The 23,908-nt window shown below is 34.3% G+C and overlaps 2 protein-coding genes and 1 non-coding gene across 3 annotated transcripts; 2 read left to right on the top strand and 1 right to left on the bottom strand.

Annotated features, from left to right (window-relative positions):
- The first annotated feature begins 344 nt into the window (after positions 1 to 344).
- LOC113743336 (DNA mismatch repair protein MSH5-like) lies at positions 345 to 11,365 on the top strand. Its single transcript, XM_027271319.2, has 34 exons — positions 345 to 509; positions 1,170 to 1,201; positions 1,327 to 1,421; positions 1,634 to 1,714; positions 1,792 to 1,864; positions 2,463 to 2,526; positions 2,892 to 3,046; positions 3,162 to 3,263; positions 3,340 to 3,367; positions 3,454 to 3,485; positions 3,575 to 3,632; positions 3,864 to 3,950; positions 4,096 to 4,152; positions 4,777 to 4,878; positions 4,972 to 5,016; positions 5,548 to 5,625; positions 5,738 to 5,788; positions 5,890 to 5,971; positions 6,664 to 6,737; positions 6,850 to 6,949; positions 7,162 to 7,258; positions 7,357 to 7,446; positions 7,576 to 7,640; positions 7,744 to 7,802; positions 8,433 to 8,509; positions 8,586 to 8,672; positions 8,809 to 8,870; positions 8,962 to 9,023; positions 9,812 to 9,865; positions 9,964 to 10,049; positions 10,315 to 10,346; positions 10,438 to 10,461; positions 10,696 to 10,811; positions 10,926 to 11,365. The coding sequence occupies exons 1-34, from the start codon at positions 474 to 476 to the stop codon at positions 11,010 to 11,012; spliced, it is 2,430 nt and encodes an 809-aa protein (XP_027127120.1). The 5' UTR covers positions 345 to 473; the 3' UTR covers positions 11,013 to 11,365.
- LOC113743338 (GDSL esterase/lipase At5g55050-like) lies at positions 11,333 to 14,373 on the bottom strand. Its single transcript, XM_027271323.2, has 5 exons — positions 13,975 to 14,373; positions 13,223 to 13,347; positions 12,130 to 12,369; positions 11,800 to 12,049; positions 11,333 to 11,700 (listed from the first exon to the last, which is right to left on the bottom strand). The coding sequence occupies exons 1-5, from the start codon at positions 14,249 to 14,251 to the stop codon at positions 11,480 to 11,482; spliced, it is 1,113 nt and encodes a 370-aa protein (XP_027127124.1). The 5' UTR covers positions 14,252 to 14,373; the 3' UTR covers positions 11,333 to 11,479.
- Positions 12,428 to 12,500, top strand: TRNAF-GAA (transfer RNA phenylalanine (anticodon GAA)). Its single transcript has one exon. It is a non-coding gene; the product is annotated as a tRNA-Phe (tRNA).
- Positions 14,374 to 23,908: the final 9,535 nt, after the last annotated feature.

The following is a 23,908-nucleotide window of genomic DNA, read 5'->3' as shown; positions in this document are numbered from 1 at the left end:
TCAACCTTCTGTTCATATACTCATAATTTGTAAAAAATTAAACAATAAAGCAAAAAAGAAAAAAAGAAGTAAGGGAGGGCAGGGATGTTAACGAGTGATAATAAGCCACAGGGAAAGTTTCTAAATTCATCCCTTCTATTAAAAAGGACTTCAAAATCACAATAAATAGAATCCTACCTTTATAGCGCCTTCAGTTGTTTACTGCCGTCTTAAGCCCACGCCTTCAAAATCAGAAGCCCTTGATTATCAAAGGCGTATTTGACAACTTTAATCCACCACGCCTTCGTCTCTCATCTACAAAGGCATCACGTTTGGAGCAGCAGCAGAGTCCGACTGATTATTTCTGGACAAACGCATTGGCTACCCCTTCCTGTCATAAGTTGAAGCCTAAAACACAGAATCAATTTTAAATTTCAGTTTTTCGCGCTCTTTCTCTGTTTTTCCCTGTAACGACAAATTCAGCCTATAGGATAATGGAAGAAGTCGACGAAACAGAGGCCACACCTCAGGTAATTCAATTTCGATAAAATAATCAATGTTTGTTCTGCCATTTCAATTCCAAAATATTTCAGCTGAGGTAGTTTGCTTATATGAGGATCACTGCAAAAATAACAAGTAGGCCTCAGGATTTTCCCGAGAGAATTTGAAGGATGGATATGTTCTTATGTTTGGATTAATATGGAAGAATTTGATGTGGAAGAACTAAAGTGTATTAAAGAAGATCAAATTTAGTGAATCTCGAGTCTGTAAATCATAAGCCGAGGAGATTTAGCTAATCGTCGTGCGATGTATGGTTTCAATTCACACCTTCATTTCGAGCTCTTCAGCTAGAATCCATGTCTTCACTTTTTCTAATCTCTTCTACGGAATTTTGAAGTTTTTTAATTGACACCTGCTACATGAATTCGAGCTTTGAACTGAAAACGGTATAGTGTTTCAGTAGAAGATTAATTTCTATATGTGACTCGGTCACTGTATGCTGCAAATTGCAAAAGATGTTGGAAACTTTTAGCCAAATTTAATGGGTTCTTGTCTCTTACATGTCGGCTTGTGCATTAATTCTCAACCAAAAGATAAGAAGTAGAGAGTACTGCCTTCTGATGTAGAACATTTTTTAGTGGTTTTTGTGCGCTGTTGACGATTTTCCTAAAATGTGCCTTTTATTGCAGGTCTATATGGCTTGTATCATGCAAGGACATAGGTGCGCTCTCTTTTATATTGCACTATAATGTTTAGAGTGTAATTAGATGTTAAGATGATGTTTGGGATTGTACATTAACTTTTAATCTCAGAAGAGTTTTGTGATAAATGAAATTGCATTTTCAGAATTGGAGTTTCATACTATGATTCCAGTATCCGACAGCTTTACGTGCTTGAGTTCTGGGAAGATGGAAGTGAAGATTTCCCGTTGGTAGATATGAGTATGAATTCTTCCCCCAGTAGAGCATAAAATTGCTTTTCCAGCTTTATGGTTTTCCGAATGGGATTTATTGGTAACATTCCCAAGTGTCTTTTGATTTAATGATAGTTTGGTTTTGGAGATCCCATCTGAAATTTGAGAAAAAGACAAATTGGCTTGGGATGTTTTGTTTCTTCTTCATGCATCTTATAAAATCCTCTTACTCTACTCCAGTAATATATCAAGCCAAACCATCCATCATTTACACAAGCACAAAAAGCGAGGAGCTGTTCTTGGCTGCTTTACAAAAAAATGGTATCTTTCTCACTCTTAAAGTGGCTAGCAAAAATTTCCTGCATGTCAAATCACTGTGACCTGTTTAAATATTGCAGACGGAACAAGTAATGCAGCTACTGTAAAGCTTGTCAAGAGTTCATTATTCAGCTACGAGCAAGCATGGCATAGGTACGGAAGATACAGTAGGATGTTGCACTATTACATCCCCTTGGATAGTTCTGTTCAGTCTAAAAAATGAAGTGAATTTCCACTGAAGTGAATATAACTTGAAACTGCCCTATACTTCAACTTATTCTCTCTTTCACCAGTAAATTGTCCTTGCTTACAGTTTCATTGCAGTATTTGAATGTTTGCAACTTTCTTTTTTCTGTAAAATGAGGATATGTGTTCCTTATAACCATTAGTTGGCCACTAAAGTACTTCACAAATATGAGAAAATAAGGAATTAGCAGATTGCTACTTTCTTCTGTTTCTTGTTGGGCCGCTATGATGCAGAATCAATGTGGCAGAGTATGTCTATGATTTCATTTCCTTTCATTTGGAGCAATCCTGAACTTCCAAGTTCTTTTATGCATTACTTTCATGAGTTCTTCTGGTGATGCTGTCATCAAATATTTCATTAGCTTTGTTCTCACAGAGAATTTTATCATTCCACCAGTAGTTCGTTGCTAGATTCTTTAGTTAAATCAATTCTACCCAAATGGTATCATTTAATAGAGTGGTATGTTTCACATATATTCTTGTTTGTTTTTCTGTTCTTGTCCAGATTAATGTACCTTCGGGTCACAGGGATGGATGATGGGTTGAACATAAAGGAAAGAATGTCTTTTGTAAGTACAGATAATTTCTCGTTTCAGTGGTAGATTGATCTGTCATGCCTCTTATTATAAGCACTTTGTTTAGCTCAAATTGACTGTTCAATACTATGGGCTACTCCACAGGCTTTTCGTTCAAAAAGATGTTTGATGCTCTTTCCTCATGCTTTCTACAAGAATAGACTCTGGAAAATCTGCAAAGTTGAGATAGAACTAGTTTGGTGGTTAAGGGAGAATTTATAAGAGAACTCATGTTCCCATATATTTGCCAATGTCTTGAAGTAAAGAAAATCTGAGTATTGTAGTGTTACTGAAAATGAAAGATCAACTGTATCCAATCACTCACATCGTATCTAACCGGTTTCTTTTCATAATTTTAGCTGAACTCCATGATGGACATTCAAAGTGAGGTCCAAGTTCGTGCAACTGGAGGGCTTCTTGCGGTTCTAGAGAATGAAAGGATTATAGACACCCTTGAACAGAAGGAGTGTGGAAGTGCATCCATTGCTGTTGACTCAGTCATTGAAATCTCACTGTATCTTAACAAACTTGAATACTAAGTTCTCCAATTTTTGATTCATATGATCTGATTTTCTTGTTATATTTCATCCAAAAGTTTAGTGCAATGCTCTAATTAACAAAAACCGCAGAAACAAGTTTCTCAAAGTTGACTCAGCTGCACATGAGGCACTGCAAATATTCCAAATTGACAAACATCCAAGCCACATGGGGATTGGCAGGGCAAAAGAAGGGTAAATTATGAACCATAGTTGGGGTTCTGAGTTTATTAACTTGAAAATAACTATTGAAGAATACCCTCAAGTGCAGGTTCTCTTTATTTGGAATGATGAATAAGGTCAGCAGCTGCTGTTAGGTTTTAATAGCCTGTTCTAGTCTTAATTTGCAATTGCTGACTGGATAGATAATTTCTGACTGTGCCAGTGTGTAACGCCAATGGGCAGACGTCTTTTGAGGTTAGTTGACAATCAAGAATCAACATTGTTACTATTGATCTGTCAGTGCTACCTCAATCCTCTGACCAATTAACTCAATTGTCAACTAGGAACTGGTTTTTGAGGCCTATACTGGACATTGAGAAACTGAACAAGCGTTTTGATGCTGTATCCTTCTATTTTGAAGTAGCACCATACCAGTGCTATTGGAGTTACTATTTATTTGAAGTGATGGAAAATGAGATTTGGTCGTATTTGAATGAAATCTTTGATGAAATGTTGCTAAAGAATTTATGCCCAGAGTTGAAGGTTTACATACTTTGAGACTATGTAATGCAGATGGCTGCAGGGATGTGTGGAATACCAGTTCATATTAGGTTTATTCTTTGACAAATCAAGATAACATTCTTCCATTCTGCTGAAGAACTTTTGGCCTCTTTGCGTGAAACACTGCAGTCCATAAAAGATATTCCTCACATACTCAAGGTGCATCCATATTCTCTTTGTTTCACCAAATATGCCCTTCGAGCACTTCTTTATTCGGATTTGTCCAGCACAACCAAATCATTGATGTTCCTGTAAAGAGTTGTTCTTAGTAGTTTAACATGGTGTGTTTTCTTTGTCTTTAAAGAAGTTCAATTCTCCAAGTTCTTTGTGCACAAGTAGCGACTGGAAAGCTTTTGTAAAGGTAGGTTTTTTCTGCTTCATTGTGATCATCTGGTTATTTAATTTGAACTAAAATAATAGCTAAAGTATATCATATTTGCTCAAGTTTGCATAAAAAAAAATTTGCTTAAGTTTACTAAAACCTTTGTTTATTAAGCATATATCACTTTCTGATTAAGTTTTGTCATGGAGATTGCTATAGAAATTTAGGAAATAAACCTCTGGTTGATGGAGCTCTCAATAAATTTTTTTGGACAAGCCTATATTGATATTACAATGGTCAGAAATGGTGTCTGCCATCAACTATTAGGTTGAAGCAACATGTTCTTTCACATCTGCATTAGGTTCAGGGTGGCTACACTTCTGATGTCTTTCTAAGTAAAAGTAAGGCTTAAAAAAAGACAATAACTGCATTGGTTTTTGTTGTAATGGGTTCTTTATGCTGTTATTTGTAGGTATTTGTCCACTCCTGAGCATTGAAGTTGTGATTGTCTAATGCTATACATTAAGATTCTGATAGGGAAGTATTTACCGGATAGGAGATGTCATCATCCCTTGTAGCTGGTGCTACTACTGCCATTAATTTTAGCCTATGTACTGTGTTATTATTGTGCCTAATTTTGTTTCATATGCTTTTGTTTTGTAGAGCATTTGTTCTCTCTTGCACATAAACAAAATATTTGAAGTTGGCATTTCAGAAAATCTTCAAGAAGAATTGAAGTATTTGAACTTGGACATTGTTGAACAGGTCGAATTAACATTTTAACTTGAATGTTTGAATTTGAATCTTCCCCTTTATGAAGTTGTGGCTTTTTTAAAATCATCTTTGAGTTTGTCGCAGGTTGAATTTTACCTATCTGCGGATCTGGCATATGTCTATGAATTGGTCAGATGTTTCTTCTGAACAACTTTTAATTCTATTATCTCATATTTTCTGGATTGCATAGGTCTTTCACTTGCAAATAGAACGTCCTTTAATTGTCAGAAGAGAAGTAATAATAATGAAAAGAAGCATGGAACCTTTGTTAGCATTTGCAGCTTTTGAGAAGCCAAATTATCCAAAAAGTTCAGTTTTTGTTCTTATGAAATTTGCATTTAAAGAGATCTTGTCTGCATCTATTTTTGAGGTCAGTTTTGATTTCATGATGTGCTCCTCACTTGTGGCTTTGGTTTATGCTTTCTTTGCCTGTGTTGTCGCATTTATTAGCATTTTACGAAGGGGGATATTGGGAATTTTTAATCAGCAGGGAGTTTTGCATATGTTGTTGTACTTGCTGAAGATCATTATGCTTGCTTATCTGGATTCTAGTTTAGCTTATATACAAGTAATGGACAATGGTTTGTATAGTGGACAACCATCTATACTTTCTTTCTTTCTGCTGTTTAGTTGATTTGTTGAGGCTGATTGCTGGTGTAGGTTGTTGGCGTTGTTGATGTGAATCGAAGTAAGGATAAAGGTTATGAGACTATTGTTAAAGATGGTTTTTGTGATGAGGTGTGACTTCTCTAAGTGGTATTTCTAAGGTTCTTAGGCTTTGCTGACTAGAGTATTTAACTTCTAATTTCTCTTTTGTGCTTTTCTGACAAGCTTCCTTCTTCATATGTAGTTGGATGAGCTGAGGCAAATATATGAGGAGTTGCCAGAGTTTTTGGAAGAGGTGCTAGCTTTTAGCTTTTATTTTTTTTAATGCATGCATGAATGGCATGAAGGTTATTGTGTCTACACATTGTCTAAATTGATGTTACCACTTTTTTGCAGGTTTCATCAGTGGAACTCACACGGCTGCCTTACATGTCTGGAGACAAGTTCATTCCTTGTATTGTGTATATCCATCAGATAGGTACTATTTGCAATTTTTCTGCTCAGATTTACCTTGCAAAAGTTTGTCAGGATATAAAATTATCACTTACATCTAACCACTATGCGTATTTGGATCCTTTCAGTGTCTTTTTTTGGTTGTATTGTTTCTTTTTCTTATGTAAAGACCACAAACAGTTTAATTGTATACAGATATTATGGTGTTAAAATCATCATTGTAGTCAATCGATTCAATTTTGTTGGTTATGCAGCATTAATCTTCAAAATCCTTTGCAGTTCAATGGAATTTTTCTTTTAAATTCTACAAATATGTTCACTAAACTGAAGATCAGGCCATGGGCGTCAAATGACTGATGATGATGTTGGAAGTATGAGAAAGTTTATCAGAAGTACATATTAGTTTCTTCGCATCATGAACCATATGGATTTTTTCACTTTGAACAAGAAACGATTTTAAATACCAATTTCCTTAAGTGGATTCTGTACAGAAAACTTGGGAAGAGTGGTGCATCTACCTGTGACATTATGTACGCTGCAACAACTGTTTATACTTCTCATGTCCTAAGGAGCATAGATGCGTTTCTACTTGTTCCCAGTTGGGAAATAAGTGCAAATAATCTCTTAACAGATACATAGATGGCACATTGCAGAAGATTTTATCTGGTTTAGCTTTATTGGGTCTAATAATGACATTTGTTTGTAATTCATCTGCAGGGTACTTGATGTGCATTTTCCAAGAAAATCTTGACAAAAGCATGTTGGAAAAACTTGAAGATTATGAATTTGCTGTACGCATTTGACTTGTTATGTGAAATGCATAACCTTGTTTTTAGTTAACATTAATTTGCTGTTAGTGAACATTTCTTTACCTGCCATGGAAATTGGGTTTGGAATGTACAGTTCTCCGATGAGGATGAGAATACTAAGAAATTTTTTTATCGCACTGCAAAGACACGGGAATTGGATAGCCTTCTTGGAGATCTATATCATAAAATATTGGGTATGCAGTGAAGGTTGTGAACTCTTTCTGATAATATTTTCCATTAGCTTGAAATGGTATCTGTTTCTATTAAGAACATAGAATGTGATACAATTTTTGTATAAGGTGCAACTTCATATAATCCAAAGCCAACTGGCAAGTTTAAAGTTAGAACTAGGTTTGATTTTTCCATCTTCCTGTTATCTTATGAATTTAATCTACTTCCTTCAAAGACATGGAGAGAGCAATCATTGGGGACTTAGTTTCTCGGATTCTTCAGTTCTCTTCACATTTAAAACAAGGTGTTAATTTTGTTGCTGAGCTTGATTGGTAAGCATCATAGTGATGACTACCTTTTCTCTCTAGTGCAAAAGTTCTGACTCTCTTGCATGACAAGTTTCCTGACAATTATTTGTGTTATATCCAAGTTTCTTGTCTTTAGCATTGGTTGCTCGTCAGAACAATTATGTGAGGCCCATTGTAACTGCTGAAAATTTGCTTGATATACTAAACGGAAGGTTAGCGCTATCCTGTCCAATTTAGAGAACATGCACTGATTTTATTAATTCTGTTTTCCTTGTGAATAACCAGGAACTATTACTTATTAAATTTGATAAGGCAGTAACAGAATATTTTCTGTTTGACAGACATGTACTTCAGGAAATGACAGTAGACACATTCATACCCAATGATACAAAGATTCTGCATGACGGTTAGGAAACTATACATGCCTCTTTATGGATTTAAGTTTTGGATTGATTTATCCTCATCTGCATGATTATTACGTTAAAAATTGGGTGTCTTTCATGTTTCAGGAAGGGTTAATATCATCACTGGCCCTAATTATTCAGGAAAAAGCATCTACATAAAGCAGGTGAATAACAGCATATACATATACACATATATATACATATATCTCTATACATATATATTTTTATATATTTATATGTATACGTATGTGTGTGTATAGATGCATGTATATATATCTGATGAACAGCAGTAGATGTTTCTTCATTGTTCCAATTTTGTGTTGTTTCTCGGCCACAAATGCATCCATGAGCTTAAGTACCTCGTTGTGTCCATAGATCTTGTATGGTGTATATCATGCAATTTAATTTTCCTATTATAAGCAGATGTGTTGGTTGTTCTACTTTTCAACTTGTCTAATCATTTACTGGCAAAATTAGAGTTGGAAACTGCATTAAAGTCCTCTATCTGTCAACATGCGTTCTCATCTGCTTTTTATTTCTTGATCTGCTAAATGCTTCTCGAAAAGCTAGCGTCACAATTTGCTGTGTTTCTGAATTTTCTGTATAAAAGCAACACATTCAATGATTTACCATTGTTTGGAAAGCCAAAATTTTATATCAGATTCTCATAGTCCAAGTAAGGAGGAAAATTTCAAATTGATGGTTTTGTTTGTATTAGTCCTTCAGACACTGAACTGAATTCACTATTGAAATTTTGACGCCCCAGTTTCATATAAAGTATATACTTCTTTCAGGTCGCATTGATAGTTTTCCTTTCACATATTGGGAGTTTTGTACCTGCTGATGCTGCTATTGTGGGCTTGACGGATAGGTTTCACTTTTTGGTCACCCTAATTATAAACTATGTCAATTACTTTACCAACCTTGACGGGAACTTTATATTGTAGGATATTTTGTGCAACTGGGAGCAAATTCATGACAGCTGAACAATCAACATTCATGATTGATTTGCATCAAGTGGGAGTGATGCTAAGGTATATGTAAAAGAGTAATTAGTCCACTAATGTGTGGCTGAGAGTGCTCATACAGTCATATATAGATTCTCAGAAGTACCTTGTTTTGTTTTACTTTCTTCTGGAGTCCCATGACTCAGTTTTTACATCCTTCTAGGCATGCAACTTCTCGATCATTGTGCTTATTAGATGAATTTGGGAAAGGCACGCTTACAGAAGGTCAGTTTATTCAGCAATTGTTGACTGTTAAGCTCTTAAAAGTTTCAACTTTTCTAACGTTGTTATTTAGAAATGACACAATTTATTTCAGATGGCGTTGGTCTTCTCGGTGGAACTATAAACCATTTTGTCTCGTGCTATGATCCTCCTAAGGTGTTGTTGGCATTACCTATTTGTGCATCAATCATGTTATAGGTGCAGCTTTGTAGGAAAAGCAGTAATTCACTCTGCTAAAAGGAGATCCCCATCACATCACAATAAAGGAGTTCAGTACTTGCCAGTTTCTAGGTTCCTCAACAGGAGCAGATTTCTCAAAAGAAGTAAAATCAAAATCACAGTGTTCATCTCGAAGAATTGTTATGCGTAGAAACAAATTAGAAATGCATGAAGGGGGATAGTAAAAAAGGATGGCCTATATCATGGTCTCTCATGCAGTCAATAATACCACCTTTACTGAGAGCTCTCTTTTCACCTGATCCTTGAACTACTTCCAACAAGAAAGTGAAGAGACTCTAGCTTTTTCCCGTAAACGGTAGAAACACACACACACAATTAGGTTAGAAACACTTGGAAGTTACGCTCATTAAAACTGTAGAAACACAAGTGAAGAGACTCTAGCAACCTGATAAATTTTGTTGTTCAAGTTGATTCTCTATTTGAACATGCCTGGCATTTTTAAAACTTATATAAGAAAAGAAAACTGTTTTCCTCTCCCTGCTGGTAGTTGACACATATTATCTCTATTCCCCAAATGTTTGTTTCTTTTAAATATTTTCAACTCTTAATTAACAGTCTCCCTAGTCAAACTCAGATAGTTATTTTGTGACGGTGCGAATCTTCCAAATATGCTAAAGACATGTAAAACCCTACAGTTTCTTGTGCGTTATATGTGCTTTTTACATTGTTGAGATATGCCTTTTGATTACTGAGTATGCTTGCAGGTTTTTATCTGTACTCATTTGACTGAGCTATTTGACAATAGCTGTTTGCTGGAGGTAGAACATTTAGCAGTGCTTGATAGGACTTGTGTATTCAAATTCAGAATGTTATCTATACTGGTTGAGTTACAATCTTGTAGCTTGACAACTTTCAGTGTGACAAGGTCAAGTATTACACCATGAGCGTGCTGAATCCAGACAATAAAGAGAATGATATTGAAGATATAGTGTTTTTGTATAGGTACGAAATTATTGCTTGGCTTCTGAATATAAATTCTTTCCAAAGTTCTGAAGAATTCTTCCAGGAATAAGGTCAATCTATTTTCTCATATTCTAGTTGATGGCTCACCTCAAACACTTAACTAAAATTTCATTGTGTTTATTGGTCCAGTATGAGTTCCATCTGTGGAGCTTGAAGCTCTCTTTCAGATCATGGCCAGATAAACCTTATCTCATATTGGTATCAGTTCTCTATCATGGTTGTTCTAACTCTTGTACTTTGGCAGGTTGGTTGCCGGACGTGCAGCTCTTAGCTATGGTAAGATTGAGAAATTTTAATGCACCTGCAACATGCATGTCAGAAGATTTACTAACAGCGGCTGAATTGATTTTCATCTGTTTATTTGAAGGTCTACATTGTGCACTTCTTGCTGGTATGTTTCAATTATAATGCTTTCCTGTTTCCTCAGAGAATTGATCAACTTTGTTGTTACTTTCTCTCAATTTAAGAAAGTGATGGACATGCATAGCATCTTAGAAATTGATGTCATAACCAGTGAACAAGTTCTTATAATTGTGGGTTTGGTATGGGTAAATATATGCAACCTGACATGGTTTGGTGCATAGAGAGGCTACTTTTAGGTATTAACTGTATCCAATCATGCTAGGAGTATTCGAGGGAGTCATAAAAAGAGCATCTCTTGTGTTGGATGCTATTCAAGACAACAAGCACATTGAGCGACTAAGCAATGAGAATATATCTGCTCGGGATCAGCAATACAAGGTGTTAATATACACGGATATAAACTGAATGAGTTTGTGTATCTAACTTTAAGCTGTATATTTTTTGCTTTTGGTGTGTCTGACTTTATTATCTCCTCGTACCGAGCAAATGCAGAATGCAGTGGACAAAGTGTTAGCTCTTGATGCCCTCAACGACGATCTATCTGTCTTCTTTCAAGACTTTTTTCCTTCTCAACAGTAAGCGCAACATAATTCCTATGCTTTTCTGGATCATGCGCATTCTGTGGCTGCATTGCTGTGAATTCTGTTCTTTTCAGATTGTTATTCAGCAGATATTTGTTTTGAATAATGTGAACTTGGATATATGCTTCACTAGGAGTCAGAGAACCAAATAATAGTGTAGCATTCTATGTCTGTTCAAAAATGCTTCTCACAAATATCCTCATTTAACTTCGAGGATAATCTGTTCTTTTTCGAGTTGAAGGTCATTTTATTGTTGTCGTTGTGTTCAACTCACTGATGAAATGATCTCATTATCTTGTAAGTATAGCAACATGTGGATGATGAAATAAACATTGTTAATTTGGTATGCAACATGTTGAGTATATCCAGGCGACACAACAATGACGGTATCCTCTTAGTTTTTGCTCCGGCACACACACAAATAAAAAGGGAAGAATACAACTTCTTGATCTCTCTAGTGCAATTTTATAGAGCAACCAACTGCTTGACATTAATGGGAGACACGTATGGCTGTGAACCAGAGTAGATGGTATCGACCATAATTTTATCCGTTGCTTGTGTGGGATGGACTTTATCCCAGAAGACGTGATCGGTTCTATTGGAGCAGTACACGGCCAGGGGCGTGCAAAACACGTCCGCATTTAGTTTTCCAAATCCACAACAAGCTGCCTTTGCCTCGGTAAAACCTAGTCAGAATGATTCACATCAAAACTTGGTTGGTCATGAGTTTAATTAAAACAAGACTCCTTGACGTCGTAATTCAAGAAAACGCGAGTGGAGATTACCATAAGTTGCTGCGTTGTCAATGATGTCGAGGAGGACCGTATAAGTATCAAATAAGGAGTAGCTGAAGTCGTTCAAAACCGACTTCAGTCCCGCCAACATTGATGCAAGTCCTTGGTTGTATTTGATCGCCAAAGCGTTGATATCTTGATTGCATTGTTCATTGCCGGTGTCATGTCTTTGCCCTGGACAGCACCCAAGTGATCCTAGTCCAACCACAACAAACTTGCGAGCCCCCAAACTATGGATTTGCTGACCAAATTCAGTAAAGATCATCAGAAGCTTACACAAGTCGATAATGCATGAACTTCTGTGGGATGTGGATGATGTACCTTCAACAATCCTTGGAGTATGGAAATCATCTGACCAACGTACTGATCTGGAGTAACCTTCATAACTTTTCTGTTGTTTAAAGACTCGAAATAAGCGAAAGCATCATTGCTTCCAATCACCACAAGAAACAGAGATTTTGATAAATGCTGCTGTGCTGCAGCAGGTCCAAGCTGTTTCACTAGTCTGTCGTGCAGCGCAGTGAAATAATCCACTTGTTGGGGCAGAGAGAGCGTCTTGCGCTGTAAAACAAAGAGTCAGAGAGAATCAGTTCATAAAACTCCTTCACCATCCATCATCGCGGGGATAGCTCAGTTGGGAGAGCGTCAGACTGAAGATCTGAAGGTCGCGTGTTCGATCCACGCTCACCGCATGACTTTTTGAATCTTTTCCAAACGTTTGGATGGTGGGGCTTTTTCGGGCTAGCCCAAGGTTAAGTTTGTTAGACGTGCTGTTGGACTAAAGTACCAGATGGGAAAGATAGCCTTTTACACTTGAGAGAGGGCTTTGTCTCTGAGTGAAGTCAAGTTTATAGAGGTGGGCCTCATGCCAAAAGAAATGCACGGAAGCACATCAAACAAGAATCAAGCCTTTTAGATTAACAGTCCCCCTTGTCATCAAATTTTTGGGAAATTCTTTGGTCCCAAGTGTGTGCTGCCCATAATTCAGCACTGCAAGGCTTTTTGTTTTGCTTAGGTTGGACTTGTCGCACTCAGGCAGGAAACTACCTGTACCCGTATTTTGTGAATTTCCCCAGGGATTCATGAAAATACCTCTTCTCTAGATTTATATACTAACTAATATCTCATTCAGCAAACTTCATATATAGGGTCAGCATGAAATAAAATTTAATAATGGCTGACAGTTTTTTTTCCTTTTTTTACAGGTTATTAGATACACTAAAATTTTTCACTCGCACTAATCTCCATATTTGACCTTCTTTTTTTTTTTAATTTCTTATGATGACCAAGACATTTTCCCGTCCAATTGATAAGCAATCGCTTTGGTTGTTTTAATACGCGCAAATGGGAAAGGAATCCTGTTATCCTATGATTCTTGCAAGGATTAACCCCAGAAAACAAAAAATGTACTTACGAGGAAGCCTTGGCCGGTGGTGTTGAAGAGCCCTGATCCTCCAGATGCAAAACTTACTCCCTTGAGGAAAACATCGCTTGTATTGGACAAATATGGAGGGGAAGTCGGCAATCCCACTTTTTCAGCTGTCAAAAGTGCCGCATATGTGTATTAGAAAATCTCTCTGTCACTCGTCAAAAAAAATAATACTAATAATATTGAAGAAAGTATTCATTGGCGCAACCGTACGTAGCTTCAGAATTTAAAATCTCAGTAAGCAAAAGGACAAAAGGAAAGAAATGATCGGACACTTTTGTGGCTGACGTCTTTGTCAGTGCACTTAAGTTGTCATCTTCAAATAAATAATAATAATAACAGAAGGCATGTCATCATCATCCTCAAATTCTTTTCATACTCTTTGTGTTATTATTATGTGTATTTTTCAAGAAATGGGACTACAAGAATTATTTTATTTTATGCTAGGCGCTTCCTGAAATCCATCCCCCTCTCCTTCTTTTGCTTCTTCGGAGTTAGCAAATTATTGCACGAAAATCAGCCATGTCGGGGGACTTTAAATGAAATTAATTGGGGGCAGGGAGTACCGAAACCAAAAATGGCCAAAACATGCATGCAAATTGCAAGGTTAGGAAGTGGCCAAAATAGACCCCATTAACTAACTTGATCGCCATGCAGTAAATGCAAGAATCATCAAGATGCAAAAGGGCAAATTCTTTTCTGTGATGGAGTAAATTTTTTGCTAATAAATAATGTACCGATAAGATCTGCAGCGTTTTTGCCATTGCAAAATCTTCCGGTTGGTTTTCCACCAGGGTAATCAATGCCGTTGTAAGGGTAATTTGCCTTGAGAAGCGAGTCTTTAATGTAGTTGTTGTTGCCAACATCAACAAGAGAGTCACCGAAAACATACAAGGCCGGAACTGTTTGTCCTTCTGAGAAACTGATGAGAGCAAAGAAGAAGAAGAATAGGGACATATTTCTGAAGGCGAAAAACCCAGAGTTGGCTATTGTGGAGGACCTGAGACAAGCCATGTCAATAAGGTTCCAGATACCTTTTCAAGGCTTCTCGATCCTCGACTTGTATGATGAGTATCTCCACTAAAGTTGGGGAACTGATGGATGGGTTTTATAGGGATATCCTGAGAGGCAGTGGAGAAGGAGTGCAACCCCGGTAATGTGAACGAGTAGAAGATTTGAGACTTTTTTTTTTCCTTTCTTGGTGGCTTTGATGGACACCATTTACTCGATCAACAAGTCGTGTCGATGTATAGATGCATGGCATTAACGCCAATGTCTGTTTTGACATCTAGTCTGGATATACATTACGATGGCCTGAAAGCGAAATTAATGGTTCGGTATTCTGCATCCATCTGAACTAAATCCAAATTAAAAGTCCTTAGAAAGTAGAAGAAGATACACATAACATTAATTAATTAATCATTAATGCATGCAGTAGGAAAAAGAAGTTACGTAGTACGAAAACTTTATTACTCCTAAATAATGGTCCTAAAGTTTGTCCTCTAAATTCTCATTATTCTCATTCATGGACCTCAAGCAGTCAAATTTATGATAGAAAGAGAGGGGATTAAGTTTCACGCGCCTGTCAAATTCATGGGCTCGTGCCTCCGTTTCTTAGAACAATAGAACGAGACGAGTTTATCTCCGGAGTATGATTCAAAGTTATGGTCGCGGTTCGAACTGTTTCATATTGATTTTGACATATCGGTCACGATTTTTATGAAACGTAAATTTTGAAGTATTTAATATTTTAAAAATTGTGAATAATATTAAAAAATATACTAAATAAAAATAATTAAAAAATGGTCCTAAAGTTTGTTCTCTAAATTCTCATTATTCTCATTCATGGACCTCAAGCAGTCAAATTTATGATAGAAAGAGAGGGGATTAAGTTTCACGCGCCTGTCAAATTCTTAGAACGAGATGAGCCTCTCTCTAGAGGCGGAACCACATGTTATGTTGTTGAGGGTGGGCAATTCCCTCCATTCCATATTTGCTACCATTTACTAGAGTGTTAAAAAACTAGATATTAATCCAAGTATAAATTCTGTCGATATTTGTAAATACGATTTGGTAGAGTGATTTTTATTGCTAAATTTTGAGTACAATTTATGCTTTTTAAGCATATTTTATGTAGAAAAAGAAATGTATGTTTTACATAGACTTTAATTTAATTTAATTCGTTGTTACTACATTCTATACGCCATCGGAGATCGACTCTCCTGACTTTAGGAGTCCAACTGCCTCTCTCCTTTTAAATGTTAGCTTTATTTATATATCAATCCCGTAGTGCACTTGGTTTTTTTCTCCCACTTTGCTCTTTCGCGTCGCTGCTAATAATGCTTATTGCCCGATGATTAAGGAGTTGTTTGATAATCCAATTTAGCATTTAAATTTAATAAATTCAAATCTTCATATATTCAGACCGTTTTTTTTTAACAAAAATTGAACATCTGAATTAATTAAGTGGCACTGAATTTTCTAGACAAAACTTGTTCTCAAAATTAAGTGCTAAGTTATTCATTTATCACTGAATGTGATATGCAGTCAAATATATTATATCTAATAGGGAAAATGATCGGTTTCATCCTTCACATTTCACAAAAATATTCTTTTCGTCCCTCACTTTTAAAATGAAGCAATTTCGTCCTTGACATTTAAAAACTGAAATCATTACATCCCTGAATCCAAATTTCAATCTGAATCAAACCACCAATCAACCTAATTACAAATTTTGGGTGTGTAATTGGTAGATCACTTGGTTAACTCAACTTGATATTCATGTGAAATTTAATGAACCTTAAAAGAAAAAAATAAAAAATTATAACATAAAAAAGAAAGATTAATCTTTTCTACATTATCATTGTATACACTGACGGTTTTATGTACCGCCATATAATTTTAATTTAAATTTAAACACCAAATTTTATATTTATGATACATATCTAGATTCGCAAGCGGATATACTAACGGTGCATGAAAAGATTTACCAAAAAAAAAACTCTACTATTCCAAAACAAAGAATGGCCTTTTTATGTTATAATTTTTATTTTTTTGGTTTAATAAATGTCATGTGAATATGATGAAGTTGACTGAATAATCTATCAATTCTATTTTCGAAATTTATTACTGGGTTATTGGATGGTTTGATTCAGATTGAAAATTAGGTTTAGGGATGTAATAGTTTTAATTTTTAAATGTCAGGAACGAATTTGCTTCATTTTAAAAATGAGGGACGAAAAGAATATTTTTGCGAAATGTGAGGGATGAAACAGGTCATTTTCCCTATTTAATACTTAACAATTCAATAATTTAATAAATTCAAATTTTAGATTTTAGATTTCAAACTTCAATTTCATCAAACACACCCTAAGAAATCATATTCACGCGGCATCGGCATGGAGTATGGGTACCACCATTGAAATGGTCCCGTTAGTCCATACTATAGTGATTTGATAGTTATTGTTTGTTGTTCCTTATTTTCGATTTATGGTAATTTTCATCTGGGAATGAAAATGAGAGGTTTTTTTTTATTCCCCCTCCCCCCCCCCCCTCTTGAGAAATGTATCACATTTCTACATTAAAAAGTAAAGAAAGGATAGGCTTCGCAAATAAAAAAAAATATTTGAAAAAAATATTTGTTATTTTGCCAAAACTTAATGTTGCCCAAAATTTTGATCAAATTGGTAATACCTTAGATAACAGAACAGAAATGGGTACGTGTCAAAATGTTCCAATGAAAATTAGCCTACAACTTTCAAATGAGAACAGACTCGGCACCACCGCTATTTTCCACCGTCCCATCACAATTCACACCAGCCAACCCATAGCCTTCTTGGTTAGCTCTTCCCTTCTCAAATCAAATCTCAGCTCTTAACTTGGTACAGGTTTGTTGCCATTGAACATGTGTAATTGCCATTTAGTTTTTTTTTTTTTTTCTACATTTGTGGCTGAGGTACCGAAACAAAACAAAGTCAGAGAAGTCTTTTCTTGCTTTTTGCTGAGGGAGGCAACTACTGAAATTCATGTTTTTCGACGCAACAAGTCGATAGGTTTACACTTGTAAACTCCAATTTTTGTTCCTGAATTTCCTGTTCGACTTGGGCAAAATTTCTCTTGATAATGTGAATCTTATTTAAGTTGGTTGTCAAAGCAGGCAGGCCACAACATATGATTGCAGTGGAGGATATCCCGTTTGGATTGCATTTTCCGTCATTTTTCATGGAAAAATTACTGTAGCGATTTGATGTATGTGAGGAAAAAAGGTAATAGGGAAATGTGTTCACGGAAAATGACGAAATTTTTCTACGGAAAACAGCAATCCAAGCAAGGCCAAAGACTTTTGATAACCCCTGCCTGAGTGCTGAGTCTGCTGACTGATAAAATATTTCTTCAAAGGCAGCAATAATGAGACTATGACGCATATTCAAAAAAAACCATCCTTGAATTCAACCAAGATAATCACCTTTTTAGCTTAACCATTAGCGTAACGTTTCGTTTTTCTCATCCCAGAACCGGCAAGTAGACTTCACACACTGTTGGGATCAGAACTATAGGCTTTGTTTCGATAGAGTATTATTCCAAATAATTACCGTAATACTTTTTATAATGTGATATATGTGAAATAAAAAGGTGGTTGAGAATATAAAAAGGTGAATTGAAAAATATGTTTATGATACAAGTGAAAAGTTTTTTTTGGAAAAATTTGCTATCCAAAAGTAGCCATAGTTATCTGCGTGTGATTTATTTTCAACTTGCACAACATCTTGTTTACTAGTGCTATCTTTTGTTTCACATTCCACGGAAGCACAACTTCTCTATTTTGTCTTCGATTAGTAGTTTGTAGTTCTCAAATGACAATCAACCTTAGAAAGAAATGGAGCTATGACAGAGCTTTCCTCACGATTCCGGAAAAGCTGGCTCTTATCCGGTTGCTGGATTTGGAAGAAACCTACGCCATCTGCCATGCGACAGATGGAAATGGTTTGCAATTTGGCCTTGGATGTGGGCATTCAGCATCTGCAAACTGAACTTGGGACTTTCATGGCTGTTGATAATTTATTTAATTACCAAGTCACCAGCCAACATCACCCGCATCCATTGCATGGAGATGGAGCTAATGAACAGGTTCGTTAGTGTGCTGCAATCACCCACGTTTACTCAGAAGCAAACTTTTCTTGGAGATGCATTGGCAAAGGATGGATCAGATCAAGAACATGATTTTCTTTTGTTTCGATGATATCCCTGAATTTATGATCAACTTTGCAACGAATGATTTGAGAGCTGTTGTTTTGTTTACCCAGGGATGAGTATAATGCAACTTTAATACTATATGCAATTGAATTTCCTTTTCTTGCTACCAAAAAAATAAAAATAAGTGTGTCTCGCACGGTAAATTTTTGCCTAGGTGATCACTGATTCGCTTCTACACTGTATTAATAATTTCCTTATACGGGTCAACTATTAAGTAATTGTGCTTCAAACTGAAAAGGATGTCATCCAATTGCCCCAGTTTGAAGTTTGAACCCGTTTCTGCACGACGGGGAAATAGGCAGCTGCCGGGGGTCCATGCACCTGCACCATCTGTCCATGTCCATGGCCCCAATACGTCTCAGAAGAATCTGAACGCTATCAATTATAATTCTTTCTACACACTACAATCGGGACAACTCAATCAAGACTTGTTACATACATATATCGCTGCTCCATTGGGTCGGTGAAAACTGAAAAACAAAGCTGGCTTTGTCTTCTGACTTCGGACTTTCACATTCCGTAGCTTCAATTTGGCTGCAAAACTTGAGCTGGAAAAAAAGAAAGCAGTCGGCTATGTAGGCTCAATATTCTCCCTAGGAGTCGGCAGGCGCAGTAAGTAAGACAAAAAATTTGTTTTGTTTAGAACAGAAAGCCGAGAATCACCAACCTTTAAACTGGTGGCCACCATCAAAATATTAAAGTTGGGTAGGGCACATTAGGAAAAGTCTGAAGTAACGATAGTTATGGTAACGAAACTATTTTTACCTGATATAACAGGTAAAAATACTTTTAGCGACCATTTGATGACCTGTTGTACTGGTCATCTAAATGAAATAGTACCTAAAATGGTGGTTAGTAAGTTTTCCATAAAGAATAGTAAGTTAACTCGATATATTAGTAACTTTTATGTCTCAAAAAGTAAACTTGAATAAATATGGAACTAACTTTATTTTTTATGAAGTAAAATATTACTCTATATCTGAAACTTAGTTTTTGGAGGGTAAGTTTAGTTCAAGTAATAGTAAGTTTTTATAGATTAATAGTAAATATTGTTGATAGATTAGTAAATTTGGTTAATCATCAAAACTTAATAGTTTGTGGCATAAATTTACTATTTTACTTAAAGAAACTTACAATTGTACGTATCATTTATAAATGTTATATGTTCGAAGCATTTTAAATATACTATGAAAACTTTTTTTTTTGCATATGACCTTATAAAATATGTAAGAATAATTTGTCATATTTTAAATTTTTTATTACGGGAAAATAAACAACTAAGTTCCCAAAATATTTCACTTTTATTGTTTAAAAAATCTCAACTTGTTGGTTAAATTCAAAATAATTCGATTGTCAAAAACAGTTTTTCTCAAATTAACTTTAATGATTGGATGTGAGATACAAAAATGGTAAAATATCCCTCATACATATGTCATGGATATTTCCGACTTTTAGTAAAAAAAAAATTTTGTTGTTAAAATAACATTTATCATAGTGTACTAATTATTTTAGAACCATTTTATAGGTGAACTAAATATAATTTAAATTATACAATAGATTATACATGCATGTGATTTTCATTTATAATTATTGGATCCTATTCTTATGAACAATCTCCCAAGGAAAAAAATCAAGATCATACTGATTTTCTTATATTAATTGTTATACTAATTTTGTCATTTTTATTATTATATTATTTCTCATTTTGTTTAGGCCTTAACTCTTATTATTTCTTGTGTCTCAGATGTAAATTTATTAAAACTTTATCATCTTACTATTACTTTATCAAGAGTTAATATTTATGTATAAAAACTTACTATTACTTGAATTAAGCTTACTCTCTAAAAAGTAAGTTTGGGAAATAAAGTAGTAATTTATCTATTTAAAAAGTAAGTTTAATATTTATTCCAACTTACCTTTTGAAGTATAAAAGTTACTAATTTTTTACTGTTAACATATTATTTTAGATAGAAAACTTACTTTCTTATTTTTAAGTGTTATCCTATTTAGGTGGATAGACCGATCAAATAATCAAATGGTCGCTAAAAGCAAATAAAAAATAAATCGAAAATGGTAACGAAATTTGTTATCCTATTTATGTCTTAAAAAGTAAAATGAAATAAAATTGAAAGTTACTTTTAAAAAAAAAATAAATTACTGCCTTTATTCGAAACTTTCTTTTTGGAGAGTAAGTTTAGTTCAAGTAATAGTAAGTTTTCACGGATTAATAGTAAATCCTGTTAATAGAATAGTAAATTTGGTTAATCATCAAGACTTACTAGTTTGTGGCATAAATTTAATATTTTACTTAAAAAAACTTATATGAAACAAGTATTAGAAAGTTTATTTAAAATAATGCTAAGATTTTTTTGTTAAGGATTGAAACTTAATATTATAGTTAGTAATTGTTGGTAACGTAAATGTATAATATATGGTTGTATGTATCATTCATCAATGTTATGTGTTTTAAGCATTTTAATAAATGTATGTATCATTTACAAAGGTTATGTGTTCTAATAAATTTATTTTCTAGGTCACAAGCATAAAAGTTAAATTTGTACTAATGTGGCATAATCTTTGGAAACTATAGTAAATTTACCCATAGATTAAGTTTCGTGAGATTCAAATATATTTTGTATCATTTACAATATGGATTTATATGCATATATATTTTTTTTATCAAACTTACTTTTAATTGGCAAATAGTATGTAAATTATTATAAAATGTCATTTTATAATAATCATATTTTTTATAGGTGAATGGTATATAAACTGCTAAAATGGCCAATTTATAAATGCTAAAATCTAGTTACTTTATGGCATATATTAGTTTGATCAACTAAAAAATTAGCGTAATTAAGTGTACGTTGGTTGTTGATTTGAAATTTGCACCCTTGTCACTATTTCGTTATTTCTACCACAAGTTTTTGTGATCAAAGTAAAACAAAGTCAAATATTTTTACCTGATATAAGTTGTATTTATATTTAGTAAAAAATTAATAAACCATGATTACATTTCATAATTTCTAATGAAATTAGTAACATTTTATAAATAAATTGGAATAATTTGTAAAATATGTTATTTTTTTGACAATATAATTAGGGGTGGCAATCGGGTCCAAATCGGAGTGACGAGTCGAGTTGAGACCCAGGTATAATAGATAACTGGCTGACCCGAACTTGACCCCCCAACCCGAAACGGGCCAGGATATCCGACCCGAATCTGAAAATTCCAGGTTGTCAGGTTGGCGGGACGACCTGAATGACCCAAAACTTAATTTTAATTTATTAATTTACCACTGTAATTTGTAATTCACACAAGACTAAGTGCCTGTTTGATAACATAAAAAAGTGTTGAAACTGAATTCATTCAGACATTCAGATGTTATGGGTGTTTGATAAATAAAAATTCACCTGCTGAACTTATTAAGTGGTACTGAATTTGTATGTATTTTTTTCAGCACAAGAATCGTAGTTGAATGCTTAATTTGATAAGAATCAAGAGATTTACTTCAACTACTTTATCTTATCTACCAAATATATCCCTGTTTGTTAATTACATTCAAAATCCTTATCTAATTAAACAACCTAATATTTCCTATTTAAAATCCTTATCTAATTAAACAAAACAACCTGATATTCTCTATTCAAAATTTTTTTTTAACAATAGTATTTTTTTGCAGTAATTTTCATCCACAAACATTTATATTTTGATATATTTTTTTTTTGTGCAGATAAATATTATTTATGTGATGCAACTTATCCACACACACGTGGCTTTATGACACCATATCGAAATATTAGATATTGGTTGTCTGATTTTCGAAATGCTTCTCGTCCAAGATCAAAAGAATAACGCTTTAACCAAGCACATGCAAGATTGAGAAATGTAATTGAACGTGCTTTTGGAGTATTAAAAGCTCGTTTTCCCATTTTCAAAACGATGAAACCATACCCTTTTCCCACGCAAAGAAATGTTGTCATTGTATGCATTGCTCTTCACAATCATTGTCATTTTCATACCTAACAATTTTAAGTTAATTAAATCATAGGTTCTATTTCCTTTTTGGATTAAAAGATAGAAGGGCAAAAGTGTACAATTTAGCTTCTTAAGCATTAAGTTATTAATATTTATCAAACAGTATAAATAGATTCAGCGTTAAGATTCAGACATTCATATATCTCTTTTCAGTACTTAAAATTCAACAAATTAATTATTTCAGTATTCAGAATTCAGAGTTCAGAATTCAGAATTCAGTGTTATCAAACGGAGCCTAATTACATAATCAAGTAATAAAAATTTAAATAAATAATCCCAAACCAAATCTAAAATAAATTAAAAACATCGTAAAAGTGTTTTGTTCCAAACCAAATATAAAATAAATATAAGCAGTATAAAAGTAAAAAATAATATAATACATTATTTGTCCAAATATAATAATTTCAACTTCAAATAAGTTAAATAAATTCATTTAGGATTAAGTGATTAATGCCTTTGAAACAAAAAGAATAACGTAGGTTAGTTAGGTAAAAAAAATTTCATTCATAAACAGGTGATCGGGTCGTATCGGATCACACATGGTTTGACCCGAATTCGACCCATTTTCATTTCGGGTTCATCGCATGCGACTCGATTCTGACCCAAACCCGCGAAACCTCAATCCGAATCAATTAATTTCGTGCTAGGTTCATATCATTTTTTCAGGTCGACATTTTATAATTGCGACCCCTAAATATAATCAAAAGAAATTTGTAGCATAAAGAAAGGATGATGGCATACGTATAAATGTGAGCAACTATATACATATCACACCATAAGTTTTCGTTTGATTTGTTCAAAACATAGGTAATATATTCGTTAGTAGATATAAAATGCATATTAATTTTCTACAAATGGAAAATACAATTTCATATATACTAACTATTAACAGAATGTGTAGTTTGAACACGATCAATTGAACGCATATTTCGTTTGTTTAGCTATCATTTATTTTGTTACTTAGGTTGAATATTTACATTTGAATAGAGTATTGATATTTACATATTTCAATTATTCTTAATGAACTTCAATTAAGTGTCAATGACAACAATTACTAAAATATAGTTTTCTTAAATTTTTTGATGCTGTTAATCATTTGATGCTGTTAATGTTAATATGTTGGATTACTTCTGTTAAATTTGTAGGGGTGGACGAGGTCTTGATTTCGTTTATACAGAGCTAAAAGAGCTATTTCTAAAGAACGATGGGATCAGGAAACCAGAAATCGTCTGGTTTGTTCTGGGATTAGGCGATAATCCTCTCTCTTGTAGGATTTTAGTTTTGAAAGTTTCCAAATTATCCATTCGATAACAGAAGAAGCGGAGTCGGTGAGGATCCTTCCTGGAACGCGGATAAACATAACCCAAAGCAGGGTTTGG

This window comes from Coffea arabica, chromosome 5e (genome assembly GCF_036785885.1).
Source record: "Coffea arabica cultivar ET-39 chromosome 5e, Coffea Arabica ET-39 HiFi, whole genome shotgun sequence".
Classification (NCBI taxonomy): domain Eukaryota; kingdom Viridiplantae; phylum Streptophyta; class Magnoliopsida; order Gentianales; family Rubiaceae; genus Coffea; species Coffea arabica.
This window is presented reverse-complemented; position numbering and strand designations above follow the sequence as displayed.